This window comes from Physeter macrocephalus, chromosome 20 (assembly GCF_002837175.3).
Source record: "Physeter macrocephalus isolate SW-GA chromosome 20, ASM283717v5, whole genome shotgun sequence".
NCBI lineage: Eukaryota > Metazoa > Chordata > Mammalia > Artiodactyla > Physeteridae > Physeter > Physeter macrocephalus.
In genome coordinates this window covers 72,954,197-72,978,984 of record NC_041233.1, presented here as the reverse complement: position 1 = coordinate 72,978,984, position 24,788 = coordinate 72,954,197, and the positions used below count along the sequence as shown (strand labels likewise).

Sequence of the window (24,788 nt, the reverse complement as noted above, 5' to 3'; positions counted from 1 at the left end):
AAAGGACTGCTTTTCGCCTTCTTTCAAGCACCTGCTATTGAAGCCTTCTGGTGGTTTCCATGAGGCCAAAGGGTTTCAGAGCCTGGGGTTTCCTAAGCCAAGCTCTGAAGCTCGTGTGAGGCCCCAGGTGGGCTCTCTGGAGAGAATGGCGGTTTCTAGGCAGACCCCGAAAAGCCTCCTTGCATCCCCCCCGCAAATCATAGCTCCGTGGCTCCATGTCAGAGGCATTTGTTGTCTGGCTTCCTCTGTAGGGTGAGCTAATACTGAGGCTCTAATGTTTGGAGAAAAGCCCCATGTTTGCCACCTGTGAGGTGCGAGCACAGGAAGTCAGAGAACATAGACTCCTCAGGGGACGTCCTGCAGGACCCCAGCACAGAGGCCTGCTGTGTTTAAGAGCACTCGCCGTGAGAGCACTCCTGTACCAGCCACTGCTGGGTTTTGGTGCAACCTAAGTGCAGATGTGCACACCTTTTCAAACCCCACTGACAAGCCCTCCCAGGGCAGTGCCTCCTTAGGGTTCGATGCCTTCCGGCCCGATGGCACTTGGGCAGGCAGCAAGTGTTCTCTCTCTTGCTAATTCTCATAGCTCCCTCCCTGAAAACAACCCCCAGCCCTGGAAGGCTGACAGTGCATCGCCTGCTGGGAGGATAATGTATTGTGCAGGCGTGGAACTGAGCAGAAATGCCAGGCTTTGGAGTCAGATGGTCCTATGTCTCCGTGTAGGCTCCCTGGATAAGCCATGTCACTTCTCCTGGCCTCTGTGTCCTCATCAGGGATGTGGCACTAACAGGAAAAATGGCACTTTATGGGCGCCCAAGGGATTAAGGAAATGGGACCATAGTTGTAAAACACCTAGCATGTGTCTGGCACATAGTAGGGGCTTGATCACTGGTTGGGATATGTGTTCATGGTTTAACTTGATTTTTTTGTATTGTGGTAAAATAGACACAACATACATCTTACCACGCTTACCATTTTTTAGGGCTCTCATGTTTACCATTTTAACCATTTTATTTTTTTTTAATTTTATTTTTTTTTAATATTTTTTTTTTTTTTAGTACGTGGGCCTCTCGCTGTTGTGGCCTCTCGCGTTGCGGAGCACAGGCTCCGGACGCGCAGGCTCAGTGGCCATGGCTCACGGGCCCAGCCGCTCCGCGGCATGTGGGATCTTCCCGGACCGGGGCACGAACCCGCGTCCCCTGCATCGGCAGGCGGATTCTCAACCACTGCGCCACCAGGGAAGCCCCATTTTAACCGTTTTAAAGTGTACAGTTCAGTGGCATTAAATACATTCACAGTGTTATACAGCTATCACCACTATCCGGTTCCAGAACTTTTTCATCACCCCAAACAGAGACCCCTTACCCATTAAGCAGCCACTCCCCGTTTCCCCCTCCCCCCAGCTGACCACTCACGTCTCTGTCTCTATGGAGTTGCCTCTTCTGAATATTTCATAGAAATAGAATCATGTAACGTGTGGCCTTTCGTGTCTGGCTTCCTTCACTGAGCATAATGCTTTCGGGGTTCATCCATGTTGTAGAATGTGTCGGTACTTTATTCCTTTTTATTGCTGAATAATGTTCCCACGAGGCCTTGGTTTGGAGCATTCACGGGATGGCTGTGAATGCTACTGATTGTCCCTCACTCTGGGCTGGGATTCTTTCCGACATCATTTCGGAATGGATAGTGTAGCGGTTTTGAGACAGGAGATGTGGCCTACAGATGCATGGAAGAGGAGGGGAAGGGGCCAGGCCGACCACGAGCCCCCCCCACCCCCTGACCTCCCATCCAGCTCACCTCTGGAGCCACAGCCAGATCCCCCAGGGCTCTTACAGCAGCGCTCCTTCTGGTCTCAGGCCGGGAACGGCTGTGCTCGCCGATAACAGACAGGCTCTCCGTGTCGCCCCCAGATGCAGGAAAAGGCAAAGGAGATCTACATGACCTTTCTGTCCAGCAAGGCCTCTTCACAAGTCAACGTCGAGGGCCAGTCCCGGCTCAATGAGACGATACTGGAGGAACCGCACCCACTGATGTTCCAGAAGCTCCAGGACCAGGTAACCTGACTTCCCTACATGCACCTTGATTTGAAAACTGGCATTTTTTCCCCAGCCTGGAAGAATTCAGTTAAAACCAAATGTTCGACACCCTAGAAGCCGTCCCACCCGACCGGGCAGGCTGCGGCATGTGAAGGGGCCGTGGTTGGTGAAAGAGCAGGCTGGCCTGCCAGGCCCAGGATTTGACCCATTGGAGCCACCCTCAGGCCTCGTTACTCTTGGTCTACACGTAGTTTGACCGAGCAGGGTTATCTGTCTTCTCAACCAGATGAGAAGGGAGGCTGGAGCTATTTGAGGAACCCACACTGAGGAAGCAACGAGTGGTAACCGCTGAAGGTAGGAGCAGCCAGAAAAATCTAGAAAAGCAAAAGCACATGGACTCGGAGTGGCGGGGAACCTGGGGCTTTTGTGCAAACATCGCCTCCTACTTCAGTTGGCCCCACAGTCCACTTTGCCAACGTAGTCCACTTAAAGCAGGAAAAGTTAGGTTTAAAAAAATGGACCTAGAAGGGGTAAACTTTAGTGTTCTGGCAAATTTTCATATGAGGAATGCCAGCAGTAAAATAGGCAAGAGGGGTGAAACTGCATTGCAGAGATTTTTTTAGGCATGAATTTGCAGATGTGACTATTTATAGCACGCTCTGTTCTTATGAAACGTTGTATGCACACATGTGGATCGTGGAACACTGACAGATTTCAAACTTCTGCTGGCCCTGTTCTTATTGGGGAAGCAAAGGCCTTACTTGGCACACAGGTGGAGACCAGCTCTTAGCTTAATTCAGCACTCCTCCAACATGAGCAAGCCTAGAGCCACCTGTTGTTAAAACAGAAGCTGGGCCCCACTCCCAGAGTTAACCAGTGGCCTTGATGGTTCCCAGGTGGGTTGAGACTTTGCCATCCTAACAAGTGCCCAGGTGATGCTCATGCTGCAGGTCCTGGGACTACACTTTGAAAACCACTGGGCCACGGCATCAGTTGGCATTTTTTTGATCACCTGGAGTATGCACAGAGCCCAGAGCCGTGTCCCAGCATGCAGAAGGCCTCATTTGCTCAGCATCAGACAGAAAACAGGTAGAAAATACAAATATTAGCTTGAGAATGTTTTCCAGTTGGTACAGAGGCAAGTGCAGATTCCACATGAATTCTAAGTCAAGTTTGAGTGTTGAAGGGGCTCCAGTTAGCATGGGAGACTTGCTGAGGGCTTCCTGGAGGTAGAGATGTTGAGCCAATGGGAGGGATGCCATGGACATGGATTTGTGGAGGGAAAGGGATGCATGGTTAAAGGCAGTTCTTGTGTCTGTAGCCACACGGGGGTATCTGCCCCACCCGGACCTCAGAATCTTTTACAAACTTCCTAGGGTACTCTGAAATGCAGCCAGGACTGAGGACCTGCGCTGAAGCCCCTGTGTTCTAGGTATTCTCAATAAGAACAATATCTACCCTTCAGGGGTGCCCTTCTGTGCCCCCTTGGCGTATATTATCTCATTTAATCTCCAGTGAGTAGTAGTATTCCCATTTTGATGATGAGAAAAGCAAGGTTCCGGGAGACTAAGTGGTTTGTTAGCACAAAGTCCCATGGGTACAGGGCGTGCAGGAGGCCGATGCACCTGCCTTCAAAGACTGTACTCCGCACACACTCACAGCCTGTGCAGCTGTGCCGGCCTCGTGGGCAGCCCCTCACGGCTCCTCAAAGCCGCATGAGACCGGCTGGAGCAGAGGATTGCCGTGCGAATACAGTCCTCTCCTGGCATCGCAGAAGGCAAGGTAGCCGCAAGGAATGAGGTGGGCTGCTGGCTGTCTCTCCACGCGGTGGGACAGCTTTCCTGCCCCACCAGCTCTCCTTGTGTTAGGCCTGCGACACATCTCAAAATGGAGCTAGGCCTCTGTGACCAGGGCATCCCCGTTGCATTCAGACTGTGGGACGTTTAGCTGGTGCAGAAAGGAGGAAATACAAGGGACCAAGGACAATTTTTTTTTGACATCTTTATTGGAGTATAATTGCTTTACAATGGTGTGTTAGTTTCTGCTTTATAACAAAGTGAAGCAGTTATACATATACATATGTTCCCATATCTCTTCCCTCTTGTGACAATTTTTTTAAGTGATAAAATATTTTTAAAATAACTTTTATTAAGAAAAACTTTCATTGACCTAACTAGAAAAATCATACATGCTCAACAAAAGAAACTTGGGAAACCCAAATATAAAGATAAAAACAATTCATAATTTTATGCCTGGAGATAACATTTAATGTCTAGACTTTCCGTCTTTTTTTTTCTATAAATATGCATGTGCACACACATCTAACAAATGTGGCAGAATGCAGTTCAAACTACTTACTGTAAAGAAAATACTTTTATACCCTGTTGTTAAAAGTCATTTATTTGAGGGGGAGACAGAGGTACTAACTATCTTCCTCGGGCATAATTGGGTGGAGAGAAGGTATTTGGAATCTGAGCTGAGTCCACAGTGAGTCCCTGCGAAGGCCTCTGGGTTCTGTTTCACTTCAGAAACCTCTGCCTCTTGGGGCCCTTGCTGGCAACTGTCAAAATGTATGCTCAGCAGAGTCTCTGGGTCTCTGCTCCCCAAAGGCCCTCACAAGAGCCCTGCTTTCCTAAGTGAAGGAGAGTGAAGCTGAGGGGAGCATGTTTGGAACCACAAGATTTCACGTAACTTAAAAACCTCCTCAGCGGCTTTGGCTTCGTTGAGCGCACCGCTTGGCTTCACCTCCGAGCTGTCTGAGCAGCTGCTTTCAGCACCGGCTCACCAGGAAAACTCCAGGGGCCTCAGCCCTCTCCCACGGCAGGCAGTGCCCCGAGCCCCGGAGGCTGATGAGAGGGCAGCGTGGACTTTGGGGCACAGCTGGAGCCTAGAAGGATGGGAAGATCTTCCCTGAGCATCAGATGAGATGACCCGACCTCCACGAATCTCATTTAAAGGAGAGCTTCCCGGGTCTTCATTCAGGTCCTGTTGATTCTTGGTTTACACACGGTTCTAACAGGTCCTGGTTTTTCAGTTCACAGCCCATTTGAAGTGCTGGTAGAGGCTGTGGAGTGAGGGGCAGCAAGAAGTGATGGCTGACAACCAGGGAGGAAGCAGAAAAATGATACTAAACACAAAACCACAGCACAGTGATTGGGAACCACTGAGCGTGGGGAATCTCACAGCCCCACACACCGCACTGGGGGCATCCCTGTGCTACAGGATGGTGATGCAGTTAGTGATCCTAATGACCCCAGATTATAAAGCAAAACTTAAATTGTGGTCGGCGTGTTCGCTGAAGAATGTGTTAGGCGTTTTAATAAGAATTTTATCATAAATGATATCTTTTTTAAAAAATTATTTATTTATTTGTCTGTTTATTTATTTGGCTGCACCGGGTCTTAGCTGAGGCACGTGGGATCTGCGTTGCAGCGTGCGGGATCTTTAATTGCGGCCTGAGGGATCTAGTTCCCTGACCAGGGATCGAACCCGGGCCCCCTGCATTGGGAGCGTGGAGTGTTAAAGGTGGACCACCAGGGAAGTCCCCATAAGTGATATCTTAAGAGAAGTCTGGGGGCTTAAAACTTTGTTACCTGGAAAATTCGTAATTAGACTGTTCTCTGATTGAATCCTGCTCTGCTCGCATGGCCCAGTTGTGTGCCTGGCACGTGCGGGTAAAGCCAGGAGAGGTGAGGGTGGTACTGGGGGCATCTCCCTGGAACTTTAGCCTACAGTCAGAGGCTGCTGTTGGACAATTTTAAGTTGTGGGAAGCAGGAAGGAGGAGGTGATCCTACAAAGGGCTGATTTCATCAATGAATTGCACTTCACTGCAGGGGCTTTTTATCTTAAAAACCCCCCTGGGAGGTCTAGTTCAGTTCTGGTTGGTTTGCTGGTGAGTGAACTTGTTTTTTCTTTCATTCCTTTATGCCATAAATATCGATGCAGGGCCTGCTATGTACCAGGGACTGTGCTAGGAACTGTGTGTGCAGTGAGGAAATCAGCACCTGTCCACCCAAGAGGACAGACAGAGATAAATGCTAAGAAGGAGATACAACAGATGATGGGTTAAGAGTGACCGAGAGGGGCCTATTTTGGGTCTAGTGGTCAGGGAGGACTCCTTGAAGAGATGCCTGAGATCTGAGTGGCAAGGGGGAGCTGGGTGAGAAGACTTCGGGGCAGGACCTTCCAGGGAGAGCCAATGGCAGTTGCAAAGGCCCTGGGGCAGGAATCCACTGGGTCTGTGCCTGCAGTGGAGTGAGGGAGGGAGGTGAAGAAGCTAAGCTGGGAGGGACTGGCCGGGGGTTAGGCCCTGAGGCCATGGCAACCAGTTTAATTTCAATGGTGACTATTTATAGAATGTGCTGGCTGGGCTCCTAAGGTTTGGTTCTCTTGAAAGCCAGGCACCTTGGCTCTGATCCCCAGCTCCGGCTGTGCCCGTCCCTCATCAGCCAGGCAAGGGAATGCAGATGACTCGGTGCAGAGCCATCTCTGTTACTAGAAACTCAGCTGTGAACCCGCAGTCTCCTGACCATGGCTCATTGGTTCCACCCCGATGACCTAACCCCCTGCCCCCTCCGTTACCCCTCCCTGCCCATCACTTCCTGGACGCTGAGCTCAGATTTACTGTCATAGTCACTGCATGTTAAGTTAGGCCGGAGCGGGGAGTGGGAGCCCATGTTCCAGGACTGCCTCCGTCTGACCCCAGGTGGGTCCTGTTTCCTGGTGTGGCTTCTGTGGCCTCATTGGTAACGTGGGGCAAAACACGGCTGCCTCTCCAAGCAGCAAAGCAGTCCACCAGCCTTCAATGCCCCATTTAATTAATTAATTAATTAATTAATTAATTAATTAATTTTTGGCTGCGTCCGGTCTTCGTTGCTGCGCGCGGGCTTTCTCTGGTTGCGGTGAGCCGGGGCTACTCTTCGTTGCGGTACGTGGGCTTCTCATTGCGGTGGCTTCTCTTGTTGGGGAGCACGGGCTTCGGTAGTTGCGGCTCGCAGGCTCTAGAGCGCAGGCTCAGTAGTTGTGGCGCACGGGGTTAGTTGCTCCGCGGCATGTGGGATCTTCCCGGACCGGGGCTCGAACCCGTGTCCTCTGCACTGGCAGGCGGATTCTTAACCACTGCACCACCAGGGAAGCCCCAGTGCCCCATTTTAAAAAGTTGCTCCCTGACGGCCACAACCTTGTTTCCATAGAGCCGACTTTTCTTTGACTTTAGAATTTAGCAGCTTTGAAACTTTGGCTAAGATGCCATCCCTCCCTGAGCCTCAGTGGCCTCATTTGTGAAATGCAGGTTATGATAAGGCAGTTGTGAGGATGAAATGCACGCATGTCTGTGAAACACTGACTGGGTGCAGCGCCTGGCGTGCAGCCAGCGCTCCACAGGTGTTAACTGTGCATGTCCTTTAAATTGTCTTAATGCAGTAGTTCTTAACTGGGGGTGATTTTGCCCCTCGTGGGACATGGGGCAATGTCTGCAGACATTCTCGGTTGTCATGATCGGAGTGGGGGGGTGCTCCTGGCACCTAATGGGCAGAGGCCAGGTTGCTGTCAAAACACCCTGCAATGCACAGGACAGCCCTGAGCCCCCGCCACGACCCCCTACACACACACGTATCTGGTCCGAAACGTCAGTGGTGCCCAGGTGGAGAAACCCTGGCTTAATGTAACTTTCAGAAATGTAGCAGAATCCACGTGCCTTACCCTTGCTAGGTCCCCACCTTTAAAAAAAAGCACCAAATAACGTCTATGTCAGTTTTCTACACTTCAGTGAATTCTGGGAAAACATTAAGGCGGAACCTCTTCACAGTTTACACTGTGCTTTTGTGTGTGCATCTTATCTGACTATCAAGTAGTCTTGGGGAAGGTGGAACCTGGCGCCTCACTTTATGGGAGAAAGTTCCCTTGAGGGGAAGGTGACCTGACTGGCCTGAGGTCCCAGAGCTGGAAGAGGGGAAACGGGGCGTGAACCCAGCACTCCGGTTCAGCCGGACTCTTCCTGCCACACTGAGGCCCAGGCTCCACGGGAAGCAGTGGTGTTTGTTCTTCCTGTTCTCCTGGTCTGTGCCGCCATCTTCCTTTCCTGGGCGCTGGTACAGCGGCGTGGTCTTTGGCGATTAAAGACCAACCAACACTCTTGCCTTCTTCTCCTTTCCCACCTTGCTCAGTTGTGCTCTCCTGTACCTCCAGCCCTGGCTGATTCTAGAATATTCCCATCAGTCACTAAGGCACCGAGAGTCACCCACGACATGAAGGGATCAAATTAGTCACAGCAGCCTAACATGTACAAGAAATGACGATGCCGGTCTGTTCTGGCCCTGTCAGCTTGGTGGCCTGGACGCATGTGTCCTGCTCAGCTACATGGCTAGAACTCCAGGGAGGAAAGCCAACACAGGAACCCGCTAGGCCAGCACTAGCCACGAGCACATCCTGTTACTGCCTTGCCCAGGATTCTGGACAAGTTAATTTTTAAAATTATTTTTAATTGTTAAATTACTACATGCATTGTTAAGATGAAGAGAAGAAAATTCACATAATCCAGGAGGAGATGAAATGAAAAGCTAAAATCCCCCAGTTCCTGCCTCTTCCCTCTCCCTTTCTGCCTCATGTTGTGTATCCTTCCAGACCCTTCCCCGAATGTTTGAAAATGGAACACTTTGAAATCTGCTCAGTGACTTGAGGTTGTGCCATATGAAAGATTTAAAACAGCATTCTGCTCCTGCAAGTTTCTGGGTGCCAATTTACACACCTTTCTTGCTCTGAAGCCTCTGGTTTGAATTCCACAGCGTAGAATGATGGGTTCCCTGGAACAGCAAGGAGATTGGAGAAGAGGGAAGGGTCAAGGTCATTGCTCTCTCGGACCATGAAAGAGAAGCTTGCAGGTTTGAGGGGGGCAGGGGTGCTCATTCTTCTTCCATAAATCTTGGGGACCCCAGTGCCTACACTTACTGCAGATTTTGCGTGTTGCCAGGATGCCCTCACGCAGGCTTCGGGGTTGGTGCTAAGCCTGGTCTGGGGAGGGCAGAGTGGAGGTGGTTTTCTCCACTGAAAAGGAAGTCCTCAACCTCTGATGTTTAAAAAAAATCAAAAGACTTCAGTGAGATGTCAGCACTCCCAGCCACATCCTTGACAGCGAAAGGAACCATGCACCAGGCCCCTTTTTAGCAGTGTCGTTTCTTTGAATTTCCCCAGAACCCAAGAAATGAGAAGCGCTTCCTTTGTAAACCTCAGTAAGAAGGGTTGGGCCAGCGGGTGAGGACCCAGGGGTGGGGGGGAGGGGCTGCCACGCCTACCAGGGTCGTCTAGGAGTCCACTCCCTCCCCTAGCCCCTCGCTTCTCCAAGTCTGCCTGCGGTGGGAACTGGAGCCGGACTTACTGGGCACCTCAGTCTTGGTGCCAGCTGCCTTTTGCTCTCAACGGTCAAGCCCAGTCCAGAGAATGACATGTTCCAACGGGCAAACCCAGAAAGAGCGGTTCGTGGGTTTTCATTCAAGTGGAAGGAGCATTGGATCCTGGCGTTTGCCATGGCCCTCTGGCTTCTGAGGGTGGGGAGGGAAGGACAGCATTTGAAATACTTTGGTTTTTTTTTTTTGTTTTTTTTTTTTTTTACAACTTTAAAATGGTGTTTAGGGGAAGAAGAGGGGGTGGGGGACGGGTGCCAGAGAGCATTGAACTTTCTCCCTGATGGCCAAAGGCGAAAATAAAACGCCTTCACCCCACGTAGAAAGCACGTCATTTCAGCTTTGGATTTGAGTATTAAGGACTCCAGGAACAAGTGGACAAATCACCCCCGCCCCCGCACCCCCCGGCAGTGAGACAGCACCAAACCCACGGGTGTGCGAGGGATTGGTCCCCGGGCAGGGGTCTCTGTCTCTGTCCGTGTTGGGCCTCTTTCTGGATTTCTGCTCTCACCCTGGCACGGCGTCCACCTCGGCGGGGGGCCTGTCCAGGTGACAGAACCTTCTGTGTGGCCTTCCCTGGTGCTTTGGGACAAGGGCTGACCTGAGCTCTATCTTCTTACTTGCTCTCTGCCAGCTGCCCTCAGGCCTTCTCCCCCATCCCCTGGGGGAGTGCACCCCATCCCCCATCCCCAGAGGGGGAGGTGATCTTCCATCAGGGGTGAGGACGTCCCCATCTGTTCCTGGCCCCAGCAGCCTCTGTGGCGCCCCGCTCATCCTTGCCTGAGGGCTGGAGGTGGAGGCTGGTTTTCTTCACACTTTGTGTCTGTCCGTGTGGTGTGAAAGCATGTCTGAGGTCTAGGTGTGCAGTTGCAGTCTAGAACTGCAATTCATGGACAGTTATGTGTTCTTTCAGTCCTTTTCATGTAAAAACTAAACCAGGTTCTTGAAGCAAATATGAAATCCCATTAATAAAATTTTCTGTTTCAGTAAAGGATTCTTGTTTTTTCCTCCTGGTACCCAGTTGAAATAACATGGTGGAGGGCTTTGAAGAGGAGGTAGGATGCGTGTTTAGTTTAGGTCTTTAATGGCCTTGTCCCCTAAGACGGGTTAAAAGATGTATTAGGCTTGAAATGCACTTGATCGAGACACGGATGAAACCTTCACGGAGGGGCCCTCAGGGCTGGTGAAGCTTCTCACTGTCTATACGGATGAATATGCGTCCGTGAGGGAGTCCTTTTCTGGAGCAGCAGACTCGGAATAGTCTCGAAGCACCACGTGGATATTTTCCTTTGCAGAAAGGGGAACGCTAATCAGTCGTGCGGTCTGGGATCTGGGGAGGGCGGGGCGTCTTGTATAACGACTTTGAGTGGGGGGACCTCCTGGCAGGAAGACCCCCTTCTCTGTTTTCACTTCGAGTCCCACCGCCAGCAGCCTGAGGGTTGGCTCCCAAGGTCACGACACTAAGCAATTTACAGTCCTGGCGTCCAGCCCCCAGATGTGGGGCTGCCGAAACCTGAAACCTGCTGGGCCACAGCTGTGATGGCAAAAAAAAAAAAAAAAAAAAAAAAAAGGTAGGGAATGCAACTTAGCTGCCAACTTGAGTTTTCTGCTCAGCAGGCTGCCTGTCTCCCCGAAGGGGTGTTGGTCGGCTGCCTGCAGCCCCGCCCCCTGCCCACCTGGGTCTCCACCTTCTTCTTTTGCTTCCCTGCAGACAACTAGGGGTGCATGGTCAGGGGATGATCACAGTCCAGCCCCGGTGAGGCCAGTCCTCCCCATCAGAGGGTCCTGATTTTGTGGAACCTTCTGGAACCCCTAGGGCCATCTCATTTTCTGTGCTCAAGCAGGAGTGAGGTGAAATCAATAATTTGACTGTGTTCATTTCCAAGGGCTGTCGTGATAGATTATTGTAAACTGAGTGGCTTAAAACAGCAGACATTTTTTTCTCTCACAGCTCAGGAGGCCAGAAGCCTGAAACTGAGGTGTCGGCAGGGCTGTGCTCCTTCTAAAGGTTGGAGGAAAGACTCTTTCCTGGCCTCTTCCAGCTGCTGGTGGCCGCTGGCAGTCCTTGGTGTTCCCCGGCTTGTGGCTGCATCACTCCAATCTCTGCCTCTGCCTTCACATGGCCTTCCTCTCTCTGTGTGTCTCTCTGTGTGTTCTCTCCTTTTCTCATGACAACACTCCTTGGATTTAGGCCCCCACTAAGTTCAGTATGATGTCATCTTGAGATCCTCAACTAACCCTATTCCCAAATAAAGTCACATTCTGAAGTTCCAGGTGGACCTAAATTTGGGGGGGCACACCATTCAACCTACTATACTGACCTTTGGGGATGTTTATTTCCCACTTCTACACACAAGCACTCGTTAAAGAACATATTTGGGATCATTGTTTTTAGTTTATGTGCATTTTAAAAATTCTGTGTTCAGTCACTTAACACTCAAGTACATTTTTCCATGTTAAACTCCTACGCAATCTTCATTTTTTGTTTTGTTTTGTTTTTTGTTTTTTGTTTTGTTTTTTGCAGTACGCGGGCCTCTCACCGCTGTGGCCTCTCCCGTTGCGGAGCACAGGCTCCGGACGCGCAGGCTCAGCGGCCATGGCTCACGGGCCCAGCCGCTCCCCGGCACGCGGACTCTTCCCGGACCGGGGCACGAACCCGTGTCCCCTGCATCGGCAGGCGGACTCTCAACCCCTGCGCCACCAGGGAAGCCCGCAATCTTCATTTTTAATGACTGCCTCTTGCTCTGCCATATGAGTGGCAGGATAGCCTGGAGGTTAGGAGTGTGGGCTCGAGACCCGGACGGCCAGAGTTTGCATCCTGCATCCTTTTTGCATCCTCTTTTACTCACTGTTATGGGCTGAATTGTGTCTCTCCTCAAATTCATATGTCAGACTCCTAAGCCCCAGTGCCTCAGAATGTGACTGTGTTGGGAGATGGGGGTCTTTAAAGAGGTGACTAACGTTAAATGAGGTCCTTGGGGTGGGCCCTACTCCAGCCTGACCAGTGTCTTTATAAGGAGTGGAGATTAGGACATAGACACACACAGAGCAGAGACCAGATGACCCTGGGGAAGATGGCCACCTACAAGGCGGGAGAAACCAACGCTGCCGTCACCTTGATCTTGGACTTCCAGCCTCCAGGACTCTGAGGAAAGAAATTTTTGATTTTCAAGCCACCCAGTCCTTAGTACTTGTCATGGCAGCCGAGCTGACAAAATACCAGCCACTGGGGCAAAACACCAAATCTCCAGGTCCTCCTTCCTTCCCCTGTGTGATTGGGGTCCTTGGGTTCAGTGAGGATTAGAGAGGATGCTCCATGCATTGCCTGGCGTGTGGTTTGAAGGTGCTCTTTGTGGGGCTGGTGCCACCCTGAATTGTTTTGCCAGCCCTCTGTCATTGCTTGGTGGGTGGAGTCTACTCATTCACTGGGTGAATGCTTGTTGGCCCTCCGTCATGGCCATTTGCCCCGTGATAAAGAAGGCTGTGGTCAGCAGCTGGGTACCTGGTCTTTGGCCACTTTCTTTCTTTTCTTTTCTTTTTTTTTTTTTAAATTTATCAACCACTTTGTTTTTTAAACTTTTATTTATTTTTATTTTATTTTTGGCTGCGTTGGGTCTTCTTTGCAGCGTGGGCTTTCTCTAGTTGTGGCGATCAGGGGCTACTCTTTGTTACGGTGCACGGGCTTCTCATTGCGGTGGTTTCTCTTGTTGCAGAGCACGGGCTCTAGGTGCGCGGGCTTCAGTAGTTGTGGCACGCGGTCTCAGTAGTTGTGGCTCGCAGGCTCAGTAGTTGTGGCGCACGGGCTTAGTTGCTCCGCGGCATGTGGGATCTTCCCGGACCAGGGCTCGAACCCGAGTCCCTTGCATTGGCAGGCGGATTCTTAACCACTGCGCCACCAGGGAAGTCCTGGCCACTTTCTTGAAAGAGATTTTTAGGACATTCTCTATCCTCTAAGCCATCTTCACTGAGCACCACCCACGAGGAGCCCTGGGATGGGAGCTGCCTATTGCCATGAGCTCCTAGGCCAGTGCCCAGGAGACCCTTTGCCGGTGGCAGTGAAGACCCCGTGCAGAGATACCAGGCAGCTCACAGCCCCAGAAAATGAGACTCTTGGAATCAGCATCCCTTTTCTTCTTCAAATCTGTCCCAGTCTGATGGCTGCAGCTGCCACCCGCTGACTCGGCGGCACCGGGAGCTGCACCTGGAAGCAGGTGAGGGCTCGTGGAGAGGGCAGCCCCAGCCTGAAGGCCTTCAGGGGCATCTCACACCCGCCCACGGCAGGGAGCGGCCCGTCTGCTCTTGTTAAATAGCTCGCAGCCCCCTCCCCTCACGCTTGCTGACGCCAGGAGTGCCAAAGGGGCAGCCGAGCCTGCGGTGTCCTGGCATCTCCCGGAGGCTGAGTCCTGCCGGCCGCTCGGCTGAAGGCACCTCCCCTCCTCCCTCCCCCACTGTCTCCGGCCTGGCCCAGGTGCCTCCAGCCCCAGCCTTTTTGCTTCTCTTCTTTGAAGAGCCACGGCAGGCAAACAGGATGTTCCACCCCCACACGTGGAGACTCAGACGAGACACTTGGGTCGAACCGCATCCTGCTGGCAGAGCTGGGTCCCATCCGCTGCGGACCTGGTCGGGATGGGGTGCGGGGCTGGGGGCCGGGGGGGCACTCGCGAAGCTGGCTTCATTAGTCACTTTTCGAACATCGTTCCAAACTGTGAACTTGGTGGGCATCTCAAAGTTCCCTTTGGGGGCTCTTGTGCCTGGAAGGGCCGAATAATGCAGGTGGGAGGGATGGCAGCACCTGCACGAAATGATAATGGCATTCCCCATCCCCCGCCTCACCCCTGGCTATGATTCGTGTATTTTCTGGGAGGGTTTTTTTTTAATGAATAAGTTCTCCAAACCTTAGCAAATCCGTCTAGGATTACAAGATGGCTACAAAATAGATGGCTGCCATGGAGGGAGGCACAAGGTGGGAGCTTACAGAGGTGTGGTCTTTCTGAGCAGTGAGATAAGACTGGAAGGACACCCAGGGAAGGGCAGGCAGTAGTTTAAGAGTTTAAAGAAAACCCAAACTCTGCTGAAAGCAAAATGATTTAAGCGGTTCTCCCATGGTTGAAGCCGTCTTGGGAAAATGAGGGTGTCAAGGCCGAGGTCCAGTTCTCCCAGCCCCCAGGTAGATGTTCTGAGTCCCTGGACACCATCAGACATTTCATTTACAAAGTAGTTTGTGTGCCTGTTGAGAGAGGACAGATTTAAAAGACGTTTAACCACCCACTTGATAACCCTGCCTGGCAGTGAGCAACATTCTGGACGCCCCTGGAACTTTCCACTTGTTGAGCCCATTGGTAGTGCAATAAGTGAAGGCACCAGGGTGCGCAGGGCGGATTTTCGGTCTGCAGAATGCCCTGAAAGTTCGGTTGAAAGGTCTGAGAGAGACGGAGAGAGAGTTCTCGAAAGAGACTCTATCCCTCGACCACCAGAAAGCGCTTCCCTTTTGCTTCTCCTCTTCCCACCCCTTTGCAGGGCAAGGGAGGAGGGTGGTGGCAAAGGGTGGGGTGGGAGGAGAGGGGATGCTGGGAAGAGAGACCGTGGCTGAGAAGAGAGGGGGCAACTAACTCTCTGAGGACTTGGGGTGAGGCAGGCGGCAGCCCTCCAATCTGTCAGGGTTTCTCCCCTTGCACCTGATGAGCAGACCTTGGAATGATTTCTTTCCCAGAGATGCACTCCTGGAACTGTGTGAGCAAGCAGGTGTTTGCATTCTGCAGCTGACGGCTATTTTCTTTCATTAAGGCCTGTTCCCGAAGCCTCTCCTCGCCAGGACTACCGTTTCACTTCCCTGACCTGCATTGAAAATAAGCCCCCTTTTGTTTCTGGGCATAATAATAGGTTTGTTTGAGATCTTGGATGCCAGACTTCCGGGGGTCTTAACGATATTGACATCGTCTGATATGACAGTGACAGTGGCCTTTACACTGTCGTCTCTACAGAAATGGTTTCTCTTCTGCTATCTCAAGTTCCTGGAGCAATACATCCCTGTATTATCTACCCCAATAAAGTGGAAATTCTTAAAGGACCTCTTGATACAAGGGTATAAATCAGCGCTGTGCGAACCTATACTTCCGTGGAAGATATAGATAGGTTTGTTTCCTGTGACTCTCTAAGCTCTTATATTCCATTGAGATAATTTCATAATGACCCAAAACATCCAGAAAATCCAGCTTGTCTAGCACACGACTTACTTTAACTTTCTTTGTGTGTTTGGCATGTATTTTCCTCAGCACATGATAGGCGTTTAATAAATATTTGACTGGATGATTCATAGCCTGACTAGCCTCACCCTTCAGATTTTTTTCCTTTTCCCCTTAGATCTTCAACCTTATGAAGTATGACAGCTACAGCCGCTTCTTAAAGTCTGACTTGTTCTTAAAACACAAGCGAACTGAGGAAGAGGACGAAGATCCACCCGATGCCCAGACTGCAGCTAAAAGAGCTTCGAGAATTTATAATACATGAGCCCTCAATACACTGGCAGGACTGGCAGCTTTCAGAAGTGAAGGAACTCACTCTCAGGACCATGCAGGGTTTATAACCTCTTTCTTATCTGCAAGGACTGAAATGTGCAAAACCCTTCCGTGGGATATGTGTATTTTATTACCTGCTTGACCAGTAAGTTTTGCATGATGGCTGATCTTACATAAAAAGACAAATAGCTTTGAAGTTTTAGTTCTCACACACACACAGAGGGGGAACAGTCCTTAAAACACTGGACAGTTTGAGTATTTTACAGCTTGATTAAACTTCATGTGAGGCCACCAGGTGAACTTACAGCCACCTCTTACCTTTGAAGTCTTTGCCCTGCCTCTGTGGGTGGGTCACATGTGTCCACAGATCCACCTGGTGAATCAGCTCAAGAATGAATTGATCTGACAAACTCAGGTCACTGGGGGTTCGTCTGTCAGGTGCCTCTTGGGTTAAAGACTTCTAGAGAGTAAGTTCAGTGCTGGGAAAAGAAAATTCATCACAGCCTCTAAAGATCTGGGGAGCTGCGTGTGGGTATCATCAGAGGGCTCTTATTTCTTGCACGTGGGTTTGTCCTGGTTTTGCCCATAATCCGTGACCTTTCGTGCAACAAAGATAAATAGTTCCTTTTGACAGAAACAAGATCTCAACCAGGAAGAAAGACAAATGGGAGACTGTTCAGGTCCCCATGGTGATGCAAGGTGGTGCCGAATGGGATGGTGGCACCGGCCCGTGCTAATGATGGAGTTGGGGGGATGTTCCCTTCTCTTGCAGCCCATTTGGTGAAGCCCTTTCTTCTTGGTGCCTACCCCTTGCTAGACTTGTTAACTCTGGGCTTGAGACTTCAACCGGAGGAAGGAAATGCTGTCTTTGGAAGTCCCCTCTTGGGTGAAGCGGCTGTGAGTGAAATCCTCCTGGGCCCAGGTACCCCCAGCAAAGCCCAAGGCCAGGCACAGCTCCCTTCTGGTCACTGTTCCTGCCAGCTGCTGCTGCCAGACCTTCTCCAGCATGTTTGCCAAACCTTAAACTCCTGTTTGTACAAACAAAGCAACCAGACTCTTACTTGAGAGCCTTCCAAGTCAGATGTTCCCATTTGCAAAATGCCCTGCTGTTGAGCATGACTGTGATTTATCAATCAAACCGGGATACTTGAGAGAGAAGCGGAGTGAGCTTAATCATTACGCTGGGATAATAGGCATCAGCTGGTTCTGTTCTCGGTGAAAACAGTCTGCATAGTCACCCTACTGACCACCCTCTCCTAGGGCGACCACTTGGGAAGTTCCCCGGATTCTCATGGTCCATTCACTGTGGTCGAATGGCCCCTGTCCTTCCGTCTTGGGCCTGGGGAAGGGATGGTCTTAGGGAGCCATTCGCCGCTGCCAACCAAACCACCCAACTGAGCATTCGTCAGAAACAGCAAATGCTTGATCCCCCTGACAGGGGGTTTTCTGCCTCCTCCAGGTCATCCCCGACATGCCTTCTCTCCGCCTGGGATGAGATAGTAATGCTGAGCATGACACCCAAGGGCCCTGTCATCTGGGAAATTCAGTCCATCTTCCAGCAGAGCAGATTGATGCTCTTGAAAGAGTAAGGAATAAAAACAACCTGGGTTCTGTAGCTCAACTTGCAGTTTACTAGCCAGAAAAGGGCAGGGTTTCAGCTCCACAGCCCCAAATATCCTGTCGCAGATGCAGGATAATTTCAAGGTGCCAGGGAACTGAGCGAGCTGCTTGGTGCTCTCTTTTGAGAGCCTGTGCTGGGCGGGTTCCAGAGACTGCAGGTGGGCTGGGAACCCTCTTTCTGGCTTTTACCCTTTTACGCCCGGCTTCAGAGGCCCTTTGAGGTGGTGAGCTCTTCATCAGCACATAAAGGAAACAGCCAGAGTTAGCTGGAAGACTGTCTGCCAGAAGAAAGCCTCTGGCTTAATGCAGGTGGGAGGGTGAGTGGCTTACGTTCAGCCATGGCTTACTTCTCACAGCGCTTCCCCCAGCTTGCTCTGGCCGGGCTGCCTGCATCCCTGCCAGTCGTGGAACTGAGGCAGGTACAGAATTCAGCTTCCTAAAGCCGTTGCAGAAGTGAGACAGAAGTATAGGGAATCTGTGTAGCCAGACTGATGCTTCTACCCAGCTTTTCACTTTCACCCTATGTCTGTCCATCTGTCCATTTATTGATTAATATTTAAATTGTGTCTGCAATGTGCTAGGGATTGTGTTAGGTGCCAAGATTCAGTGGGGGTAGTATAGCAGCCATGACGAGTCATGCTTCCGTTCACAGGTGTTCTAAAATGTAGGTTTTATTATTATTCAGGTATGGTGAGCCCAGCAGATCAGGAGACGACTATCATTGAAAGGATAGTTTCTAAGAGAAAGGAGCAGGTCACACCATGCAGGGCCACGTGGGGAATCACCAGGGTCGGTCTGAAGGTGGAGAGAGTGAGGGAGACGTAGGCAAAAGCCTTTCTTGTGGTTTCCTTGGAAAAGGCAGGGCAAAGGGTAGGTTTGGCTAGTTTGTATCATTTCCGTGGGCTCTGGGGCTTAGGGACTGTCCCTAACTGGTACCTGGGCCTGAGTCATTAGGGCAGGTGGCCCAGAGTGTGAGAGCCCCATAAAGAAGGGACCTGGGGATGTGAGCTCTGGATCTGTCAGTTGCTTTCTATCTCTAAGAGTCAGCTAGCACTGGGCTAGCAGTCCCTTCAGTGCCAGCGAGGACCCAGAGGTCAAAGCATCAGAGTAAAACACGCTTATGACAACAGTCTGCAGGGTCTCAAAACCTCATCCCGCAGGCCATAGACGTTGTGTTTGATGGCGCATGTGTCTGAAAGCTTTCAGTGCAATTGCCTTGGGCGGAGCGCAAATGTAATCTCCAGTTGGCTACAGGCCCCATCATTCCCTATTGCCTTCTAACAGGCCATTCACATTTTACGTTTTCTGCTGGCTCTACGGTGTGTGCCCTGATCTCCATCTCCTGTAGGCAGAGAGCACGGCCTTGGTGACATTTTCCTCTGTGACTTTTCAGTCATTAAGGATCCCTCCAGATCCACTCTGCTGACCTGCCCAGCTTTCTGAGTCAGTTGCGGTTCACACCCCTGCACCATCTTGCCTTCTCAATCACAGAACTCCCCTCCAAGGCAGGGTGGGGGTCACCTCACACTTGAAGAACACCTTTCCAAAGGCTTCTTTCCCATTGCTTCATACACAAAACCTTAAAAAGTGGGAGAACATCTACTTCTCCCATTTTAGAGACGGGAAAACCAAAACAAAGGACATGACTCACTCGTGCTTGTGAGTGGTGGAGTCTGAGGCTGGAGCCAAACCTTCCATCTCCCGACCCCAGCTCCCTTTTTGGTTCATCCTCTGCCTGGACAGGGCCCCAGGGAGGCCCAGGGCTGGGGTGAATACTGGCATTTTGGTAAAGATGCTCCTTTACTCGTATCACAGATGCTTAATGAGCACCTACTACATCCCAGGCCAAATACTAGCTATAGGAATGTAGGGGGATTAAAGAGTGAAGCATGGAGAATTCCCTGGCAGTCCCGTGGCTAGGACTCCGCACTTCCACTGTAGCGGGCATGGGTTCGATCCCGGGTCAGGGAACTAAGATCCCACAGGCTGTGATGTGCAGCCACAAAATAGACAAAAGTCATACTATACACAGTTCCAAAAAAAATAAAGAATGGAGCATCAACCCTGGCAGCAGCTGGTCGGGAGATGAGACGGGGTTTTTAACCAAAAACTCCGCTGTAAGAAAGAAAGGGACCAGCCCCTGGGAGAGAGACTGAGGGGACAGGACTGGCTGGTTGTGTTCATCTCTTAAGTTTACAGGCTCAGTTGTTTTGTCTTTTCCCTAAGTATCAGGGGGTTAATTAAGCTTCATGTTGACACTGGCGGTGAAGTGATTTCATTCGAAAAACATGAGAATGAGTACTCTCTGTTCTTACGGGGATAGGCTTTTTAAATTCCAGTCTCAGGTTAACCCCAGAGAATGAAGAATTAGTTAACTATGTTTCCCATTACGATTTTGCTAATTTGTCCTTTCATGGGTTAGAGTTGGGAGTTGATGAATTGGTACCCAACTCCCAGGTCCCCGCTCTGAATTTGTGAGCACACTGTTTATACGCTTGGCAAATGCTAGGCAAGTGCAGTCATGACTCGCATTCTGTCATTATTTACTTTCATTTTAGCTGCGGGTGTTCTAGAACTTGCATTTATTTAAGTGCTAAATGGTCTTGTTGTACCATTAGCTTCCAGGGTTTTAAAACTGTGTTTCTTCTCATACACTGCAGTGAGCACTGTGAAAGGGCTGATGCCTGGGCAGGGAGGGGAGAAACCTCACACACAGATGGAGGCAGGGGTAGAATCTCTGTCGAAATGGTCCCCAGATGGTTCTCCTTGGATTCCCACAGGCACTGCAAACTTTGCAAGTCCAAAGTTGCTGAAGCAGAAACCTGGGGGTCCCTCCTTGGGGCCTCTGAGTGCGGGTCTTGCAGGGTACACTCGCTGGGTGCTTGCACAGGCATTCACAGTGTTGCATCCACCTGGAGAAAGGGGGGACCTTTTCCCAACTCCCAGAGAGCCACTGGGTCGAGAGACCTGGAAGTGGCCTGAGGGTCTCCCCTTTCCTGACTTCTAGTCTGATCCATCAGCAAGTCCTCTAGATTCTGCTCCAAAATCTATCTTGAATGCATCCATCCTTCCCACCTCCACGGCCCTGGGCCCTGACCAAGCTGCCTCTCTCGCGTCTTGCCCGATGGAGCCTCCGCACAGGTCAGTCCTCCTCACTCCACACCCCGTCCCCATCTTCATCCAGCATCCACCTTTTAAAAGCAAAACCCTGACCAGGTTGCTCACCTGGATAAGCCCTTTCTGAGCCTTTCTTTGTGCTCAGAATGAAAGCTCAGATCATGACCGTGGCCTCAGGACTGCGAAGCCGGGAGAGCTGAGCCCCGCCCCAGCTCACCTTCTGTCCCTCTACAGCTCATTTCAGATGTGAGCAGGGCACGGACGCTGCTTCCTGCAGCCTCTGCACAGGCTGCCTCCTCCTGAGCTTGGCTCCTTCCTGTCTCAGGCCAAATGTTAGCTCCTGGGAGAGGTCTTTCCCGAGGACCCCACTAAGCATCTCCCTGCCCGCTTCCCAGCGCCTTCAGAGCCCTGGCACGTGGCTGTTTCTCTGTTACCAGCTTATGACCTCTCTCCCCAAGGACAGAGACGGGATGTGTTTCACTGAGTTCCCAGAGGTGAGTCTACTGCCTGGCCCCGAGCAGCCACGTGGTAGGCCCTCCATAAATGTTCCTTGAGTGAGCAAAGGAATGTCAAGTGGGTCAGGATCTCAAATTTTGGTTGGTCTCAATCACAGCCTGGCACTCCAGTGTTGCCCTTTGGTAATGGTCAACCCTTGTGTGTGATTGCAGAATTGGGAGGCCCACCACTTCCTGAGCACCTCCCACGTGCCAGGCATTGTGCAAGGCGCACTGCAGATGGTGTCGAACTTGGGCAGTGGGTGTGGCTTCCACTATATCAAAGGGGGCTGACCTTTGGAGGCATTGAACCTGCACCAGGTCACCATGGCTCATGGTTGGTGCTGCCAGGATTGGAACCCAGGTCTTTTAGACCCCTCCACACACCCCCTCCCAGCCCACCATCTTTCTCTATACCAGGCTGGGCCAGATTTCAGCTCAGACAAATCTTTGGCCATTCCAGCTAAAAAATGGGACTCTCTTTCTGCTCTCTCAGGGACAAGGCCACCACCCAGCTGGTCTTGACCCATTCTTCTTTTCCCCTCGCAGGATATGCAGAGAGTACTTTGCCCCAGCAAGGGAGGTAGAGTCAAATGCTCCTTTAAAAAGTCTGGTTTGGTATTTGCAACCAGTTTTTTTCCCCAGTTAGTGATATATCATGACCATCTTTCCATGCCAGTAAACATAATTATACACCATCCAAAAAAAAAAAAAAAAGTCCAGTTTCAAGATTATCTAGGGAAGATAAATGTTTCCCTTGTGCTAATTCCAGCACAGTTTATATGCTATTTTGCAACGCGGGCAAACTGTTTCCTTCTTATTTAAGCATTTAAACTCTGTTTTTTAAACTGTTACGGCATACAGATCGCCTAAGAGTAACAGATGTCTGCTTGATGGAGATGTTCCCAGGAGAAGAATTTGCTGCTTCTTGGTCTCCAGAGGAAGGATGCCTTTGCAAGTATGTGGCTTTTGGTCCACATGTCACCCCTTTTATCTTTGTAAGAAGAATGGGGGAAGAAATATAGTGCCACTGGCTGCCTTGTAAATATCTGTATTTACAGATCCTGGTGATTACAGAGGTGAGACCCTGGTCTCCCAGGAGGGCTGTCCCTTCCCCTCCTGGAGGCAGTATTTCTCTGAATGTTCTTAGGTGGTTAAGGTCATGGCCCATCTGGAGACATGAAAATGTGGGTCCACTTCTACTAAATTTGCAGCTTTCCCCAGAATCTTAGCAGTGGAAGAATCTCTCTCAATTATTTTTATTATTATTATTACTTTTTTACTATTGACTAGCATGAGAATTTTGATTAAGATCATGTCATGGAGTTTGACTACCTAAATTCTAACCCAGCTCCAACGTTTATTAGCTGTGTGAGCTTGGGCAAGTCACATATCTTTCCAAGCCTAAACTTCCTCACCTGTTAGATGGGGATAACATTGACTCAATGAGATTTAATGAGATAATACATATAATGTACATAGCACAGTTCCTGGTCCATGGGGGGGGGTCAATAAATATTAATGATCCAGAATCATGTAGTCTGTTGAAGGTCACACAGGAAAGATGTAGCAGATTCCTAGTCTGGGCTAATTTCTGACTCCTTGGCTGGGGCTCTTTCTCTATGTCATTTGAGTGAACACAGGAAGAGCCCCAGGGCCAGGGAGCTGGATCTGAATACTGCTCAAATGATTGATGTAGAAAGTGAGTGGGTCTCAGAGCAGGAGAGGATCAGCACCAGAGGACATGGAGGGCAGCTGCGGGGGGAAGGGGAGACCAGGATGGGCCTGGTATTAGGTATCAAGGCCGGGAGGGGGCTCCGTTGCCAACCTAGAGCCAGGTTCCTAGTTCAGCCAAGTGGCCAAGTTAAAGGGCAGGAAGTCTCAGAGAGGGTCTCTGGCGGAAGGGGCTGGCTTCTGACCAGAGAAAAGCAGTAAAAACAGGGAGCTGGTGGTCTCTTCTGGAGCCCTTTTGCGTCTGAAGGAAAGGGAAGGGAATCCAGTAGATGTCCTTTGGGGAGCTGCTCGTATCCTAGGCGACTTTCCCTAGGCCTGCGAGAATGATGGTTTCCCCGGGGAGGAGCTGCCCTCGGTGCATTCCAGGAGGTCCCCGACTCTGCTTCTGCGAGAGGAGGGAACCCGGCACAGCGACAGCTTTCCTGAAGTTCCCGGCTCGGGCTCACGGGGGAGCTGCTGAGCCATGGAGAGAGGGCGCAGCTGGGCTCTCTGCGGGGAGGGGCCGGCAGCGGGTTAGGACCCTACCAGGCCCTGGGCACCACACCCACCCCCGGGGAGGGGTCCCCACCCCCCCCAGAGGCGCCCTGCGGTGCCCCCTCCCCAGGTCCACTTGTAAAAGGGTCTTTGTGCTAATCACCTTCCGAGAGCCCGGGTCTGGGGATGGGGCAGCCCTGGAACGGCCAGGTCCATGCCCGCTGACCAGGGCCACCGCCCTGGCTTCTAGGTGTGAGTGGCAGGAAGGTGGGCACTCTTCCTAGCCGCCACGGCCCCACAGCTGTTTAGGCAGGAGGATGAGGCACTTCCTGCATTTACACTGAGGTTTTCTTTTGCCTCTTCACCCCCGGCCCCGCTCCCCCCAGCCCCCCACCTTGGCCTCCGCTGGCCCCAAAGACCCAGACAGGCCATCAGGAGAGGACTGTTTTGTTCATTTCATTCATTTCTAAAGTCACTGTTAATTTTCTTTTAAGCACTTGGAAACAATGTTTTGATGTGAGTTTATTAAAGAACTGCTGGACTTTGTACAGTAAACTGCCTGGTACAAAAGCTGCATTAACAAAGAGATCAAGAAATGACTAGCTTTGTGCACAGAGGCTTAAAGGTTTAAAATTGTTGAGATATTAAATTTCTCTCTTTCTCAAGTGTATCTCCAAACCCTCATCTTTTATCTCTGGTGTTTATTCTGAAATGTAGTTATTTCTGAAGCCTCCAAGATAAGAGGTTAAAATTTCACTCTTTCCTTCCCAGCTCTCTGGGCTGCATTATTATTTTACGGGTAAGGGGATGGCTTTTTTTTTTTAATTGAGGAATAATTAATGTTCGGTAAATAGACAGATCTCGAGTGGGCAGCTCAGTGACTGTCCACATTTGTTTGCACACATGGAATCACTACCAGGTCCAGCTACAGAAAAATGCCAGCATCTGGGGGACAGCTTTTAAGGGGCATCTTCTCAAGAAGCTGTGCTTTTCATCCTACATTCTGTATTTCCTGTCTTGGTTCTCACGGATGCAGATCTCGGTACCCTGTCCCCAACTCTTTGTCCAGCGGTGTGGAGTGAGAATAAGGCGGCCCCTCCTTCATGCACAGAACTCTTTGAGACTTTCCTCTGATTTTTTTCATTAAGAAAATTAGTTACTTTGCAAAATAGTTACCAGCCAAGGTGCCATTCTGCCTTTGTGCAATTTTGTGGCAAAGTTGGGAGGAATTTCAGTGGATTCGTGCATATCTTTACATCCCTCTGCTTCTTCAGTGCTGACGAGTTGCATTGCTCAGTTTACCACTAACCTGTTACTTTATGAAAACTACTTATAGGAAGAGTTTCAAAACATTCAGAAAAGTAAAAATACGATTACAATAAAACCATTGTCTATATTTA

General features: G+C 50.6%; 1 protein-coding gene across 2 annotated transcripts in view; it reads left to right on the top strand.

Annotated features, from left to right (window-relative positions):
* Nucleotides 1-16,145, top strand: part of RGS10 (regulator of G protein signaling 10) — a 38,270-nt gene extending 22,125 nt beyond the window's left edge. The window contains exons 5-6 of one of the 2 annotated variants that reach the window (XM_007108056.4): nucleotides 1,911-2,054; nucleotides 15,795-16,145. In XM_007108056.4, coding sequence (XP_007108118.1) covers nucleotides 1,911-2,054; nucleotides 15,795-15,941 — 291 coding nt within the window. In that variant the 3' untranslated portion in view covers nucleotides 15,942-16,145. Of the gene's footprint in view, nucleotides 1-1,910; nucleotides 2,055-15,218; nucleotides 15,306-15,794 lie in introns of those variants that run through there. The other variant, XM_007108057.4, reaches the window with a different exon arrangement.
* The last annotated feature ends 8,643 nt before the right edge of the window (nucleotides 16,146-24,788 follow it).